The following is a 17,732-nucleotide window of genomic DNA, read 5'->3' as shown; positions in this document are numbered from 1 at the left end:
TATAAATAACATTACTATTTTATTCAATTATAATAAATAATAAAATAAATATATGTATCGGTGTCGGTGTTCAATATTTTTTAAATTATCAGTATCGATGTATCGATGTCCGTGCCGTATCAGGTGTTCGTGTCGGAGTCGTGGTTCATGTAGTATGCATACCACCAAATAAAAAGCCAATCTGAGAGAAACACGAGAGATTGAAACTTTTTTATAGGGTCACTACTCACTGGTGACCTACTATTTACTTACCTTTCCTTTAACTAATTTTCTTTGAAGTATGATTCGACTTGAAATTATGAATTGTAGATATAATTCATAAAGTGAATGTGTTGCAAAATCACTTTAGAAGTATTAAGTTGGCAGTTGGATATGAAAAAATACATGAGAGAAATTAGTGGCGGGGTTGATTAAGAGAGGTATACAACTTAGTAGTTAGCTCACACAAAAAAAAAAAGTAAAACTGAATATTATTAGATATGTTTGAATGTTCTTTTATAATAACTGTTCGGATCATATTGAGTTTCAGATTACTTTTTTAAAATTGATCCAAAATCGAACCACGCCGTTGCATAAATTTTTTATACTTCTTTATTCATTTTTTTTGGTACCAAATAAGGCTTTCGCCCATTAGGAAAAAAAACCACAAAGATAAAACCGATCCAAATCACATCATAAACACCCTTACGAAAAATGCTCCCGTTTTAATTAACTTATTTTTGAGCTTATATAAACAGCTTATACAATTTTTATGTATTATTATAAGTTTGTCAAGATAGTTTATGATAAAATAGTTTATAAAAATACAATTTTTCAGTAGTGTGAACTTATAAAATAACATAAAATATAATTTATATTACATAAAATAAACTGTTTACATAAACTAAAAAAATAAGATAATCCAAACGGACCCTTTGATTACCTTCTTATTGAACTCTAATAAATTATTAAAACTTTTTTCCTAAAAAATTGAAGATTAACACAAAAGAAAAATGTCAAATTTTTTATTTAAAAATATCAATATAAATTATAAAATAACATTTTAAGTAGATTAAGATTTCATATCAAACTTTAAAAAAGTCAATCTCAAATTAAAAAATAACCATATAGGTTAGATCTTACTAGTAATTTTTTATTTGATTTGACTATCAAGTAAATCTCAAATATAAAAATCACCTAATTAAAAAATAAAAAACGATTTCAATTTTCAACGTCTAATATTTGGATTTTAGTTAGCCTTAAGCAAACAGAGCCTAACACCTCACTTTCCCTTTCTTCCTCTCCTTGCGTCACCGGAGACAATGCCGTCATCAGAACTTCGAAATTCGCCGCCGGTAAAGCTAGTTTCCTCTCAAAAACGTTCAAGAGACAAATCTCTCCGTCTTCTCCTAAAATCATGGCAATCACAAAACCTTCTTCCCCAAAACGACGCCAAAAAGCTATGGAAATCACTCTTCAACTGCGTTTTACACTCCGACAAGCCTCATATTCAATCCGACCTCATCGATCGCATCACCTCACATCTCTCAACACTCCACCATCATCAGCCTTCACTCGCACTTCAGTATTTCTCCATTTTCTTCATCACCATTCGTCGTGAATTGTCCGGTATCGATTCCCTTAGGTTAGAAAAATTCTATCTTCTGATTCGTAGATTCATTTCGAATTTATTCTCTTTACTTAATAAGAATTCGTGGAATTTGGAATTTGTTGAGAGTTTTATGAATTGTTTGGGTGATGCTACTTTTTGTGGTAAAGATAAGTTGTTGATTAAAGGAAACGGTGTTAATTATCTTGTTGTTTCTGTTTTTCTTGATGAGATTACGCCTTTTTTACCGGTTAATTTGTGTGTTTTAGAAGTGCTGTTTAGGCCGTTTTTTGATGCTATGGTTAAGTTGAATGATAAGGTTTTGTTAGGGAAGATTAAGAGTTGCTTTTTTGATGTGTTGTTGATGAATGGGAAGAGGTTGTTGGAGGTTAAGAAGAATGGGGATGAAGATTGTAACGGTGATGTTGTGAATTTGGGAACTATAGCGATTGTTATGGAGTTTTCTTCTAAGTTATTTGAGTTGGGTTCTGGTTCTGATTGTGTTGAGGGGAGTAGAAAGGTGTTGTTTGAGTTGCATCGCGCGTTCTTGAAGCTGGAGAGGGATGCTGTTAATTCGGGGTTTAAGGTCATTTCTGATTCTGTTGATCAGGGTGCGAAGGATTTGGTTCCCATTGTTGAGGTTGTTGGTTTAGGCAAGAAGGGTTCTGTCGACAAAGTGAAAAAGACAAAGAAGAAGAAGAATAAGAAGAGCGGAAATTGTGAGATGAATTGTGCTGATAAGAATGTTGCTAACGAGAATGGTGGAAATTCAAATGATGAACAAGTTGTTGATGGTGAAGGCGCAATGGTTTTGAATGAGAGTATGCTTTCAAATCTCCAAAAGCGGTTTGAGAATATTGCTGCCGAAGGAGGTTTTGCAGATAGTGTTGCAAGTGAAGCTACTGGGATTGTATCTAACAAGAGAAAGAGAACAAAGAATTCTGAAGGAAAGACATCTCGAGACTGTGATTTGAATGGTGGAGATGTGGAATATTCGGCAGTAGCAAAGAGTGGGGAGAAAAGTTCGAAGAGGGTAAAATTTTCCATGGAAAGTAACTTGGTCTGGATGCCACACAGTCCTTTACCTCCTGAGAGCTTAAGAATTCCTCCATCTGTTACACCCAGAGGAAGTGCACTCAAAAAGGGTGTACCCCCAGGTCCTATCTGCGATACGCCTCTCCCTCTACCGACCAAAGGGGCGAAACGGAAGAAGGCCAGAGATACAATACGCTTGATGAAATTAAAATCTCTTTCTGTGTGATTTCCCTGACATTATGAGGTTATATTTCCATGACTTATTTTGTCAATCATTTATTTGTTATTCTTGAAATTTTGAAACTTCATTATGATAGTTGAATTCTACCCCAAGTGTAAAGCAAATTGACTTTTAGCTTAGAGCTAATCTATTCAAGATCATAATGTTGATTAATGTGTGATTCATCTACCTATCCATGCCATTTCTTTCTATCTTATTACTATTGTTGTTGATGTTTTATTTTGTTTTAACAAATGGCTTAAAATGCTTGGTAATGATGACCTTGTGACTTATTGAGGATTGGCACACTGTTTTTTCCTTCAAAGCTGAGCCTTGTTGTTGGCACCTACTTGTAATATATTGATAGCTTGTTGAGGAGTTTCTTTTTTTAGGAATGAGTGAAGGGTTATGAACTTGTGATATGAATGAGTCTGTGATCAGCAGTGGCTGTACTGCCTATGTTTTTATGTTTTAAACGGATGAGAAGTCGAGAATGATGGTTCATTGCTTTGCAATGTATTGGGGTTATTTGAATGATACCTTGCTTCTTATGATTAACAGGGAAGTCCATAGGGTCCATGGAAATGATGAAATCACTAGAGGAACATTTGTTGTACCATGTTAGAAAAACTAGAGGAATACTAGGGAGTTTGAATCTGTGACTCTGCCCCCTTGTGAAATTTTGACACATTTTGTGAATTTATTTGTTGTTTGCAGATGTTTCATATATTCTATCATGTACATAAAATAGGCCGTAATGATTTTTTATTTATTGGAATGATATAGGGCCTGTTTGTTTCAGATTTTTCACCAAAAAAAAATCTATTTTTTTTCTCTTGTGTTTGTTTCAGATTTTTTCAAAAATCATTTTAGTAAAAATATCATTTTTTTCATCAAAATGAGAATCTATTTTCAATAGCTTTTATCAAAATCCATTTTTTTATCACTCATCATCCCTCACCATTTAAAAAAATAGATTTTTATGATTGTAAACAAACGGCAAATAGCTTTAGATTTTCTTCAAAATGTCTAGATTTTTTTTTTAAAAAAGTCCATTTTTTTAAAGCTGAAACAAACAGGCCCATACAAGTGTAACAATTTAACCTCAAAAGATTGTATCTAATACAAAGAAGAAATAAGAAATAATCAAGAAGCTATGAGAAATTGGTATAGATTAGTCAAATCAAAGAAATAGACTAATGTATAGATTAGTAAAATAAAAGAAATAGACAAATGTCTTCCATGATAACTTCAGAAAAGACTGTATCTTTGTGCATTTTTAACTGCAGAGTACTATAGCAGTGTGTGATGATTTTCATGTTGCTCAAATGTCTGCTTTCCCTGGAATGAGTCAATGTCTAGTCGGATGTAGGACTGGCTTTATGCTTTCTCCAAATGGATTTTTGTAAGCGGTTGCGTGGTGTCTCCATTATCAGCAGGTATTCTGTCTATCCCAAAGCAGAAATCATCTGAATGATAATATATTGGCATTATTGGTTGAACATTTTGTCTAGAAAATTTTCTCTTATTCCTCCGTAAATAATTCCATAAATAAATGGTTGATCTTTTGTTGATTTGGGTTTGGAATAGGAAATTGTTTAGATTGCATGAAGCGCTAATTGTTTTCCTTGAAATTATCATCTATATTTATCCCCCACCATGCTTTAAGAGACTTAGTTCTTTTTTCCACGCTACTCAGTTTAATGTGAATTGTCAACCTAAGATCACTGCAGTTTTTTGGTTAAATTTGTTTCTTATAAAAGCATCCTATGTCCTTAAATTTGATATAATGATCTGATTTCAGTAGAGAAAAACCATGGATAATGCTTTACGAGCATGCTGCAAAGGTGACAATGGTCAGCCAGTTTTTCATCTGCATATATGCTTCGGAATTGAGTGTATAATTATGTTTGTTTGATTTCACAATGTCTAACTCGTCCCCTTGAGCATCTAATATATGAGAAGTTGCCAAATGATATCTCAGATAGGTATGTGTTGCAGTTGGATCCTATCTTAAGGCACAGGTTTGTCTGTTTTGTAATGTATGTTTAATTTAGTGTCAGTTTAAGGTGTGTTTTGTGCAAGCTGACACATGAACAGCACATGATAAATATTTCAGTTTTAAAACAATTTGTTGTTTTTTGTCAAAAATAAAATAAAATTTGTTGTTTGCATATCTATTGATGATCAATACAACACAAGCAAAACAATGGAAAAGTTACTTCAATACCTATATTGTGTAATGTAATGTCTATTTCACGGTTCACGCAGTTATTGGTGAACATTCATATGACACACACTGTTATTGACTTTGAGCATTCATATGAGAGAGAAAGCATAGATATTGAGTAGAAAATGAAAAAAGGTAATTTTGTCTTTAGTTAGTGTCTGTTGTCCTTGGAAGAAGTTATCCCATGGCTTGTCACTTTGTTGAGTAACAAAATGTTCGAGCCTTTAATTTTATATGGAACAATCTTTTTTGTTTGGTTTTTTTTTTTTTTTTTTTTTTTGACAATCTTTTTTGTTTGGTTTAGTCCTTCATTTTTGAGCAATCCAGCAGTCTCTAAATATTTTACAGCTTGTAAAAATGCAAACGAACCATCAGCAGCCTACTGCAACTTTAGGTTATGTAGAAGTTACCATAGGTAGGGTGTTTTGAAATTGACATTTAAGTATTTGCATTTTGTTTTGACTAACGTTAGAATATTTTCATCTTTAGGTAATTTTGCCGATCAAGCAACTTTAATTTTAAAGGTGTACCAGAGTCCAACATTATATTTCTCAACCTCGTCTTATGGGTGTACCAGACTCCAACATATTTCTCAACCTCGTATCAGTAAGTTATTGATATCTTTAGCTCTTCTTTATATGCTGCTTTTTTCATTATCTTTTCTTGTATCCAACGTGTTCTCTCATCTTGCTAGGCACCTCAAAGTGTGCATGACATCCGAGATTGACATTGGTCTGAATGAAGATTTCCGTGTCATTCCTGGGATATGCGAGTTTGGGGACCAGTACTTTGGAAAAGATGACGATGACGAGCAGTTGGAGAGCCGTTCGTGGTAATTATTCTTGGGCAAAATCAACAACATTTTTGGTTGATCATTAACTAACGAGACTTCACTGTAAAGAAAAGGATTGTACTTTGCTGAATCGAGACTCTGCCGGGATTTTAGTGCTAGTTGTAATTCAATTTCGATCATAATCCTTATTTTACTTTATTTAATGACATATAGTTGAAATCCTCGGATGCAAATTTTGTGATCATGTATTATTTTACCCGATATTATCCTTGAACTTATTCTTTGCTGATACTGTGATAATAGAATACATGTTCATGAAGACCGAGATTTATACTATATAGAAATAAATATAATTTTATTTAATTGGAGTTGCATAAATCTATTCAATCTGTCTTACAATTGAGGAAGGTATGCAGGTTGTGAATTACATGTACATGCATGTATCCTGAACATGGAACTTGATTCAGATAAAAACAAATTAAATATTATAAATGTGGTTGAGACAGAGTTCTGCAAACAATCCACATATTATGATATTATCCTTTAGGTTAATATCTTAATTTGTATGTAAGGCTTGATATTTTCAGAAAGAAACAAGTCCTAGTTGATGACGGATAAGAGCTTTCCACAATATTTATTTTTTACTAAAATATATTATTATTGAAAAGTATGAGGTGCCAATTGACAAGTAGAAGGATCACTCATTACTCTATCCAAGAGTGATAAACTTCTTTAGGCTAAATCACTGGACACGTGTTGCTTTTGCATTGGTTTGGTAGGAACAACTTGGTATATTCCTTTGAGTGGTTTATCTATATAGCTTTGGTTTTGGCTAACCTCAGTTTTTTGTGCTGTTATCTGTTTGTTTCCCGCCATCCAATATCAATTTCAAAGAATGTCTGCCTTTGTTGGAAAGTATGCAGGTAATGTCATTCTCCCCTTTCTTCTTTCTCATATATAAGCTTATTCACTCTTACCAAAAAGTTATACAAGAACAATTATTCATTTTACTACAACTTTGTAAAACTTTCCGCTTTAATAAGATACTCTCTTTATTTCAAAATAAATGTCGTTTAAGTATATGAAAATATATCAAAAACAAGTGTTGTTTGCTTTTTTTTTAGTACGACTTCAATTTTTCCCCTTCAATTTCACCATTAAAATAATATTGTTTGCATCGTTTTCGATTTATGATAGCGACTTGCAATACAATCAATAGTTAATAAGAATAACTTTCTAAAATTAACATTTTTTAATTTATTTATAGTTTTTCTTAATTAGTGTGTAAAACCTTGGGCGGCAGTTATTTTGCGACGGAGTGAGTATTGAATGACAAGAAACTAGTAGCCTAGAAGTGCAGCATAGCATAAATTAAATTAAATACACTAGTCATTCTAAATTGCTAAATTAAATCATAATGGTTCTTCTTATCATGTCTAAGAAGCTACCTCAACTTGTATCCTCATTATCAAGTTCATGTAATAATATACTGTGGTTTCCATTCAAAATGAGTTATTTTATTATTCAGATGAGCTTATCAAGAATGCCAAGTACATAGCCACCCCTGGCAAGGGTATCTTGGCAGCTGATGAGAGCACTGGCACCATTGGCAAGCGTCTATCAAGCATCAACGTTGAGAATATCGAGGCCAACCGTCAAGCCCTTCGTGAACTTCTCTTCACTTCTCCCAATGCACTCCAATACCTCTCCGGCGTCATCCTCTTTGAGGAAACTCTTTACCAGAACTCCTCTGATGGGAAGCCTTTTGTTGAAATCCTTCAAGAGAACAATGTCATACCAGGCATCAAAGTTGACAAGGGTGTTGTTGAATTGGCCGGAACAAATGGTGAAACAACAACACAAGGCTTTGACTCTCTTGGAGCTAGATGCCAACAGTACTACAAGGCTGGAGCGCGATTTGCCAAGTGGCGTGCGGTACTCAAGATTGGCCCTAATGAGCCCTCTGAGTTGTCTATCCAGCAAAATGCACAGGGCTTGGCTCGTTATGCCATCATTTGCCAGGAGAATGGCCTTGTGCCTATTGTTGAGCCTGAGATTTTAACAGATGGGTCTCACGACATCGCCAAATGCGCTGCTGTTACTGAAACCGTGCTTGCAGCCGTCTACAAGGCACTGAATGATCAACATGTCCTTCTTGAAGGAACTCTTCTCAAGCCCAACATGGTTACCCCCGGTTCTGACAGCCCAAAGGTAAACTAAAATTTGAAAAAACAATTAAACCACCAATTTTGTCTCTGAGCTTGTACTATTTCTCAAACTTTGTATCTCATGTAAATGGAAATAATTAGTCACTGATGTTTTGTCACATCAGTCCGGTTAGTTCCTACTATTATGTATTGACAAAATATAAGAAATCAACGGGACTGATGTGATAAAACATTAGAGACTTATTATCTTTATTTACTCGAGGAACGAAGTCAAAGAGAGGGATGAAGCATATTAGTGCGACGTTATAAACTTGGAAAACAATTTGTATTTTTGTTTTGCAGGTATCACCTGAGGTGATTGGTGAGTACACAGTTAATGCGTTACGCAGAACTGTCCCACCAGCAGTACCAGGGATTGTATTTCTGTCAGGTGGACAAAGTGAAGAACAGGCTACACTGAACCTCGATGCAATGAACAAACTAGATGTTGTGAAGCCATGGACTCTTTCATTCTCATTTGGGAGGGCACTGCAGCAAAGCACACTCAAGACATGGGCTGGAAAGAAAGAAAATGTTGGCAAAGCTCAAGAGGTGTTTCTGACAAGATGCAAGTCCAATTCTGAGGCTACTCTTGGAAAGTATGGTGGTGGGAGTGGAACTGGGTTGGCTTCTGAGAGTTTATATGTTAAGGATTACAAGTATTAGGCTTCTAGTTTGGAGCTTGGGTGGATGCATTTTAGCATATGTATATGTATTATTATACTGCTTAAAGCTTTTGCTTTTGATTAACATGTTTAATTCTGCATATATATATTTTATAAATATCATCCTTTCATAATTTCACAGGAGCTAATTGTAATGTTAAATGGTGATGAAATGTCTTGCTAAGTTTAGAAAAAATATCTATGATTTGTTGAAGGTATTTTTCAATGTTCATGAGTACTTTTTTTGAATGGAATAGTTGTGCATGATACTAAGAATCTTGGACACACAATTTGAAACCATCGCCTTATTTTTTTTTTTTTGACTCAAAATAAGGATATTCATTCATTCCAATAATTGATACAGTACATCACATGCAAATACAAATTCAACATAGCTAAAAACAAAAAGGATGAAACTGCAAACAATCTCACAGCATCCATGTTAATAGCATACAACGGCAATTGCAATATGCCTACAAATAATATAATATGATAAAAGTCACCAGAATGTCCATGCTTCCGGATCTGCAACGATGATGCCCAAATCATTGATCGAATCTGCAATTGATTGAAATCTACCTTTCAAAATGAACCAAACGAACACCGCAACAAGACGGACAAACAAACGCCGTAACAATGACGACCACCAACAAAGCGCCGCACTCAGACGACGAAATCACAAAACAAGAAAAACAAAACTAAAAAACTTAATTTATGTGAAATCACTTATTTAAATGGAAAGAAAATAAAAAAAACAACTTAGAGGGGTGATTTTGGGTCAAAAATTGACCCAAAAACCACCCCTCCTTGGTGGATGATGAAGAAGAAAAGCAAAATAGGGTTAGAAGAGAAGGGGAGCGGCGGCTGTAAATCTTTCTTAATGCGTTAGCAAGTGATTGGTGACGTTTTTGAGTTAGATGAAATGTGTCTTAGCGTTTACGTACTTTTGATCGCCTTATTTTTATAAGGTTTAATTCGCTTCTTTTTTATTTTTTATATATAATTCTCTATTTCACTTCAAAATTCGGATACAACATCAACACTTATTAACGTATATTTTTAATTTTATACAATACTGATTTTTGTGTGTCTAAATAACACGGCTCTACAAATATTGTCTTTGTCACCAACATCTCATGAGATTGTGTTGCTACAAATGCAAATTTTGTGTCTTCTGCTCTATTTGTTCTTAATTATGTCCGTGATACATATTTCAAACAAATTTATTACCACAACATTTTTTTAACACTCATAATTTTTTTCCTTAGGATTTTATAATAAGAAACGAAAGGAGTATAGTATTACTCTGGTCTCGAATATAACCAATAAAAAAGTTGTACATTGTGGTCTAAAATATAAGCAAAATTAGACCAACTTTACCACATAAGGTTGTCATAATCTAGATTTTACGTCAATTTGTTTTGCCTAAGTGAAATCGAAACCTAGAGTTTACCTCATATTAAAATAAACATATATAATATATATTTTAACTTATTTAATTTTGAACGTAATATGAAATTAATAGTTTTTTTTTTTAAAATTTAGAAATTTAAGTGTCATGAATAATAATTAAGGAAAATATGACAAAATTAATATATTATTAATTTTAAATTAAAAATAAATTTTAAATATTAGATAATTCACACTTAATTGATTTTCTCTTATACTTATTACGTAAATATGATTATAATCATGCATTTTCAATAATAAATAACACAATAATTATATGTCCATCAATATCAATATATCTTATAAAGAAATAATATCTCTCTCTCATTTTTTCCACGTATTAAATATGACTCTTTAAATCATACATATCATGTGAGATTGAATATTATATATGATTGAAATACAAACTGATTGTATATTTTAACTCCTATCGTTTTATTTTATTTTTATGAAATCCATATTATATTATGTATTTTTTGTTGACAATATTTATGTATCTATTATTTATTGAATTACTTATTATCTTTAAATGTCGACAAATCTTAGCTCAACTGGCAGAAATGTCGAAATTGCTAGGTCGGACGTTATTTCATCTATCTACTAAAAAATACTTATTATATTTAAATAATCGCATAAAATTTTACAGTATTATATTATTTTATCAAAATATAATTACATATTTGTTTTATTCCTCACTTATTTTCATCTATTCTTTTTGTTTGCACACGTGCATAAAAATAGAAAACATTGTTGGGAAGACATGAATACTAAAAATTATATTTGTTTAACTCTTAATGTACTCCTTTCATTCCTCCGTTTCTTTTTATAATAATCTTTTTCTTATTAGGATCATTGAATAATTGATTTTCTTATTAGGATCTCATATTAGGATTATTGAAAAATTCTCTATAATATATACCAGAATAATTAATTATTCAACTATGACTTTTTGCACTATGCAAATAAATATGTAGTCAATAAATCAATATTAATTATTATAACATTTTTTTATGAACATCATTATAATTCTTTATAAAAAAAATTATGATTATAGTATAATAACACCTAAAATAAGTTTCCTTTTAAATTTCCAAACATCCTAAACTCTAACCCTAACAATAAACCCGAAATAAAAAAAAAAATTAATTTAATTTTTTTTTTAAGTTTATGCATTTTCTTGTGGTGCAAATAAATAAATAAATAGTAAATAAATCAAACATTAATTAATTATTATAACATTTTTTATGAACACCAAAAATAGGTTTCCTTTTAAATTGCCATACATATAACCCTAACCCTAAACCCTATCCCTAATCTCCAAATATAAAAAAAGTTAAAAATTTATAAAAAAAATTAATTAATTATTTTTTAAAACTTAGGCGTCTTCTTCTTGTGTCCATGGCCCATGTCTGGGGGCCCCCTCTGGCTGAATAACTTGTAAGATTCCTTCATTTGGAACTATCATTTGTGCATCTTGAATATCATCTTGCAGTAACATTTGTTCCGCCAGAGCTATCATTTGTAAATTAGGTTGATTTTGTTGTGTAATCTGATGATGTTGAAGGTTAGCCATTATATATGCATATTCAACATTCGTAGAATGAGATTTTACTTGTTGAGCATTTCTTAGACCCAGTTGATTCAAGTTCTTCAATGTTGATTTGATCTTCTAATGCAAAATCTTGCAATTATGCATCCATTTGTATATGTTGTGGAGGAGGGTTAGGAGGATTGTAATGTTGAGAGGAATATTTTGATGTTGCTCTAGGTGTTCTTGCTCAAGGTCTTCAAGTATTTGAGGTAATTCTTCAATGTTGAGTTGATCTTATAATGCAAAATCATGCAATTCTTCATCCATTTGTACATTATCAAACCCATCAAGACCCATTCTTGCAAAATAGTGTGTTTCTGCAAGAACCCTTTTGTTCAAGGGGAAAGAATTCAGAATCTTGTAACCTGTTATGTGTACGTATTGGATGAGCTTCTGGAGCCATCTCTAAGGTCATCTCATCATGCTCAGTCCAGACATTATCATCATCACCATCCATGGTGAAGAAGGTTAGAAGTTAAAGAATATTGAGAGGGAAAGGTGAATGCAGTGAACTTAGAGAGAGGGAACTGTTAATGTTAAATGGTGAAATTAAAACTGATGAGGGTTATTTATCCTACTTGTGTATGTGTTAATTTTATGTTAACTTGCGTGTTCTTTCCGCAATTTTTGATCCCCTAATTTTAAAAATTCATACGTTTGGTCTCATCTTACTTTGGTCTTCAATTTTGATAATGTGGCACCTCATTAAATGACGTGACACTGTATACTACGCTTAGGTTGCTTCAGATGTAATTTCTTCATCATATGAAAAACCTCTACAATAAAAAATCTTTGTACGGAAACAACCCCAATTGTTGGGTTTCAAACACACACTTAGGCGTCATTTGAGCCTATCAATCTATGATGAACACTCATGAAAAATGAAGTGAAGTGAAAAACGAATTGAAGAAGATGATTATTTAGGGAAGAGTTTGGTATTATTATTCACACAACAATACAATGATTACAAAGAGTACAAGTGCTTATATAGCCACAGACTTGCACTACAAGTTACGGTTGTAACTCTAACTAACCTTCCCTATTAATTCTCAAACTAATTTGCACAAAACCAACTCTAACTAACTGAGTTAGTTACACATAATAAACTATTTCTTGAGTTACAAGAAAACAGACAACTATGAATTATATTCAACACCAACCCCATTCATCATACAACATCATGGAACCAATGAATCCTTAAACGCTCGCAGTCGTATTTGACGAATCTTGCAATTCTAAGGATTATTTGGTATTTCACTCTTTTAATAATTGAGAAATTCATTCTAATTCTTGTAATACTCTAATATATATTATGTGTCACATTCATCAAAAGATGTGGCAAGATACCAATGAATACATGTGTAAAATAATTTTACGATGAAAAGGTATAGAAAATTAAACTCTCATATATATATATATATATATATATATATATATATATAGAGAGAGAGAGAGAGAGAGAGATACTTTTGGAATCCTAGTTGATACCACGTCATTGATCAATTATTTTATGGACTAATGATCAATTATTTGTCAAGCCCTTTCAACCCTTTGGCTTTAACTATTTTATAGAGTCAAAAAGTGTCCCAATCAGAGCAACTGATAAAAGAAAACAATAACAAAATGCTAACTCAATGCATGCTTTAGCAGCCTTGTTAGAACTTGGAAGTTACCAGCTTATTCCAAAGGAGAATCTCTTAAAGGTGTGTTGGTAAACAATTTAGTCAAATGCTTAGTCAGTAAGTTATTGTTTTTGTTGTAGTGTAAGGTGTATACCTTATTAAAAGTTACAAAAGTGGTTTTTTTAAACAAACAAATAAATTATGCAAATCTAACATGGAACTTTTGAAAAATAGCTTAAATCTGATCCTTACTATTATTAATAAAATATGAAAAAATTAATAATTTTTTTGGTCAAGTAGCCTTGTGACTAAAAATTCCACCTTTAAGTTGATAAGTGGGATGACCGGGATTCAAATCCCGACTCCGTATATATAATGAAATGTTCATATCGACTGAGCTAAGCTCATCAGAATATATCTTATTAAAATTTGATATAAAATATATATATAGTAAAATTGATAGACAAAATATATATTATATGTCCAAAAAAAAATGATAGTATAATATAATTTATCCTAGCTACTAAACTTTTATTATATAGGAGGTGCAAATGAGCTAATTCGTAAATGACTTGGACATTAAAAAGAAAAATTATTCCAAATAATAAAATATTATAAGGACATTTAATATATAGAAATGCGAATTTAGATCGTTAAATTCTTATTTCTTAGTAATTAATTAGTGTCTTCAAAGTTTGAATTTTACCGCTAGACTTGTTAGAAGAAAAAAAATACTTTTGCAATTTTCATAAAATATTTTTCTAATATAAATATTTATCATAGGAGATAAATCTTCCTCCTAAAATACTAGTAAATGAAAATAAGTTCATTTTTTATAATTTGAAGGGCTTGAACACCCTACACTTAAATTTCTATGAACAATTGTAAAAAAGAATAGAAATTATCAAATAGTATCTTTCTTTTAATATATAATTTTTTCTTTCTCTTTTTCATTTTGAGATGAATCATATAATATGTAACCAAAAAAAAAAAATCATACAATATATAACTCTTTTGCAAACTGTAATTAATTTACTATATATCCAAGAGTATAAAAAACTAAAAAGAAAAAAAAAAGCAATAAACAAGCATAAATAAAAAATAAATTCTACCATGCCTATTCATGATCGAGTTGTAATGCATTGTTTAGCTACAAGAGCACCAGCTGGTGGAGCAGTCATTTCAATTTGGCACATACTATGAAGCCAGAAAGATATATGTATAATTCCCATATTAACCTTCACCTTAAATGTTCCCTTTGCATAATAGTTCAATCTATTGTTTTGCACCTCCTTTTCAAGTTTCACACCCACCTCTTGGGGCAAAAAAACCAAACTTGATATAAACTTCACTTCTTGCAATCTTGTTTCTCTTGGCTTTTGAGTAAAAGACTTTATTGTTTGAGATGCTATGAGCCTATTTGAGTAGAGAAGTTCAATATATAAAGACTCAAACTTCACATGAACTCTTCTATTTGGATTAGTAAAATTTGTTTGAAGATCGAATTCACCATTGAGGTATTGTTTTGACTCAAAATATACAACATTTAAGGTTGCATTTGAAATATCAAATGAAGGGTTACTTGGTTTAAGTGCAAGGTAACAAATTACTGTTGCAATTCCAAAGAAAATAAGAACAAGACTAAATATGAAACATAGTATTGCAGCAAACCATACAATTGGTTTTGTCTTTTGTTGTCCATCAACCTTAAGTATTGCTAATTTCCTTGATCTTGTTCTAAAAGGATGATGAATTTTTGGTTGTTTTGTTGATGTGACAATTTGTTCAGGAGAAATTTGAATAGTTTGTTCTGAGGTTGGGGATATGTTGGGTTGCATTTTTGAATTGGTAGAAAAGGGCAACTCAATCAAACAAAGTTTGTTTGAGGAGAAGAGATAAGAGGTGATATGTTTATTTAATGGTGATGGATTAAAGGAAGTGGAAAGGAAAAGAAGTTTATTTCTTTTTTAGTTTTTTTTTTTAATTATAAAAATGTTTAGGTGAGTTCGATCATGTGATTCATTAGGGTAGAACATACCTAAATATTTTATAGTGCGTCGACAAAGATACATACATATCATTCATCAACAAATTATTCACGCTAGTAGTAAACGTTGAACTCGCGTCCTTGCAGAATATGAAACAACTCTTTATCAGTTGGAACAACTTTTTTTAAATAATTTATTTTTAAAAAATTGATTATACCTCGACTTCTATTATTATTATTATTTGTTTTTTAATTATAGAAATGTTTAGGGAGTTCAATGTTCTGATTAATCAGGGTCTGAGTAGACCTTAAGTCATTTATAGTGTGCTGACAAAGATATCTACATAGGGATGGCAGAAAAACCCAAACCCGTGAGACCCACCCGAACCCAAACCCAAGTCAACGGGCGAAACCCGAATTGACTGGGTTTGGGTTTGGGTTTGGGTGACACCCGAAAATATGGGTGTGGGTTTGGTATTACTCAAACCCACACCCGAAACCCATACACTCACCCGAAACATGTTAAAATTACCTAAATACCCCCACATATATATAAGTGTAAAAGTAAAATTAGGTTTTTCACAAACCACAAACCAAAATTGTGTTTGAATTTTGCTTGAAAGTTGGAAGAACTTAATTTTGGTTTAGTTGTAATTTAATTTTTTGAAGACTATTTTGTAATTTTAAATTCCCTTGTAATTTTAAACCTATGTTTTTGCTAAGTGATTGACAATATGTTTAAATTCCATTGTTTTTGCTTAAATTTACCTTGTTTTGCTTAAATTTGCAAAGTAGTACAAAATGCGTTGTGGGTTTGGGTTTGGGTGTAAAAAACCCGAACCCAATGGGTATGGGCGTGGGTGTGGTTTTGCCACCCGAACAGATTTGGGTTTGGGTTTGGGTTTGGGTGTTGATTTCGGGTGTGGGTTTGGTATCACTCAAACCCGCACCCGTGGGCGCCCGTTGCCATCCCTATATCTACATATCATCCATCGAGTTATACACATTAGTAGTGTAAGTTGAACTCATATTCTTATAGAATATGAGTCAACTTCTTATTAACTGGATCAATTTTTAATTAATAATTTATATTTTTTTTTTAAAATTGAGTAATAGTTAGGTGTGGGGACAAGGCTTTCTATTTTTTTCTAGGTATTGGCAATTAAAGGTGGTGTATGAAAGCTAAAGTTGGGTCACATTTGATGTTTTCTAGAATTTGAATGTCCATGCTTTTGGAATGCGACAATGTTTGAAAAAATTAAAAATCCTAAAGGGTTATGACTTATAAGCTCAAAGAGAGCACCCACTTTTTTCATTGCTTCTTCTTTAAGTCTTCAAGTTTTACATGGTTTAGACTTTGTCCAATTATAGTGCATGTATGTATGTGAAAATAGTGAATGTATATAATATAGTGGTGTTCCATATGATATGAAACTATTTGGTGCCACGTAGGATGTTTAAGCACTAAGAAAACATAACAGCCAGAAAATGAGCCCTTTTAGTAAAGGTCCTTGTTATTGTTTATAAGTAATCAATCAATCAAATTGGATTATGATCCAATTTAGGTGAGCTTTTTGCCTGCGGGATCTTAATCATAAATTCAAAATGGACTAAACTATTCATTTAATAATTAGTGATCATTGATAAAATCTACAAATACAGTGTTCGTAAGCTCAGTTCAATTGATAAAAATATCATATCATATAAGTAAAAGAAGCAGGGGTTCGAATTCTAACTCCGGTTATTTATTTTAAGGTATAATTCTAACCACCAGACGAGGGAAGATGTACTAATAAACCGAAACAAGAAAATATCCTAGCCACGGTTTTTCCATGGCAAATGTATTACTTACTCAAAATCCCAATAACCGTGACTAAAGGGGAAAATTGCAGAGACGTTTTAAGGTGCGTTTGATTGGTAAAATAGTAGGATTTGACAGAACAGTACAAGACAGAACAAGATAATACAAGACAGGATAAAACTGTACCGCAGAGATATAGGACGATAATATTTATATATTCGAAAATAAAATGAGTATTTTTCGTATTTTTCATAGTTGTATTGTGGACAAAAAGTTGTCCATGGTTCAGTGAGGGATAAAAAAATCTTGTTTTTGTCTTGTCCCTTGTTACTTAATTTGTCCAGTCCCGTAACCAATTTCAAATCAAACAGGATACAACAAAAGTGTCATGTCCAGTCTCATGTTTTTTAGCAGATCAAATCCACACGTTTAAACCTATCAATCTTATTAAGTGCGTGAATTTTACCGACATCTTACTAAAATAAAAAATGAAATATTCGATTGAATGGATGAAGAAACCAAAAAAACTAAATGAATTTTTTTT

The 17,732-nt window shown here is 32.0% G+C and overlaps 2 protein-coding genes across 19 annotated transcripts; one reads left to right on the top strand and one right to left on the bottom strand.

The window, feature by feature from the left end:
• The first annotated feature begins 1,196 nt into the window (after positions 1-1,196).
• LOC123919857 (fructose-bisphosphate aldolase, cytoplasmic isozyme 1) lies at positions 1,197-8,872 on the top strand. Of its 18 annotated transcripts, XM_045971872.1 has the most exons (6): positions 1,255-2,867; positions 4,133-4,282; positions 5,563-5,679; positions 5,768-6,789; positions 7,395-8,077; positions 8,377-8,872. In XM_045971872.1, the coding sequence occupies exons 4-6, from the start codon at positions 6,762-6,764 to the stop codon at positions 8,737-8,739; spliced, it is 1,074 nt and encodes a 357-aa protein (XP_045827828.1). In that variant the 5' UTR covers positions 1,255-2,867; positions 4,133-4,282; positions 5,563-5,679; positions 5,768-6,761; the 3' UTR covers positions 8,740-8,872. The 18 variants fall into 18 exon arrangements, 1 of the variants encoding a protein (XP_045827828.1); XR_006813331.1 differs by lacking the exons at positions 7,395-8,077; positions 8,377-8,872 and adding an exon at positions 4,648-4,831 and having other exon boundaries at positions 1,219-2,867; positions 5,768-6,185; XR_006813329.1 differs by lacking the exons at positions 7,395-8,077; positions 8,377-8,872 and adding an exon at positions 4,648-5,488 and having other exon boundaries at positions 1,219-2,867; positions 5,768-6,185.
• A 5,505-nt stretch (positions 8,873-14,377) lies between these two features.
• LOC123919856 (uncharacterized protein At1g08160-like) lies at positions 14,378-15,394 on the bottom strand. Its single transcript, XM_045971870.1, has one exon. It carries the CDS (start codon positions 15,236-15,238, stop codon positions 14,522-14,524), a length of 717 nt encoding a protein of 238 aa, XP_045827826.1. The 5' UTR covers positions 15,239-15,394; the 3' UTR covers positions 14,378-14,521.
• Positions 15,395-17,732: the final 2,338 nt, after the last annotated feature.

The sequence above is a fragment of the Trifolium pratense genome, linkage group LG4, assembly GCF_020283565.1.
Source record: "Trifolium pratense cultivar HEN17-A07 linkage group LG4, ARS_RC_1.1, whole genome shotgun sequence".
In the NCBI taxonomy this organism is placed as follows: Eukaryota; Viridiplantae; Streptophyta; class Magnoliopsida; order Fabales; family Fabaceae; genus Trifolium; species Trifolium pratense.
This window is presented reverse-complemented; position numbering and strand designations above follow the sequence as displayed.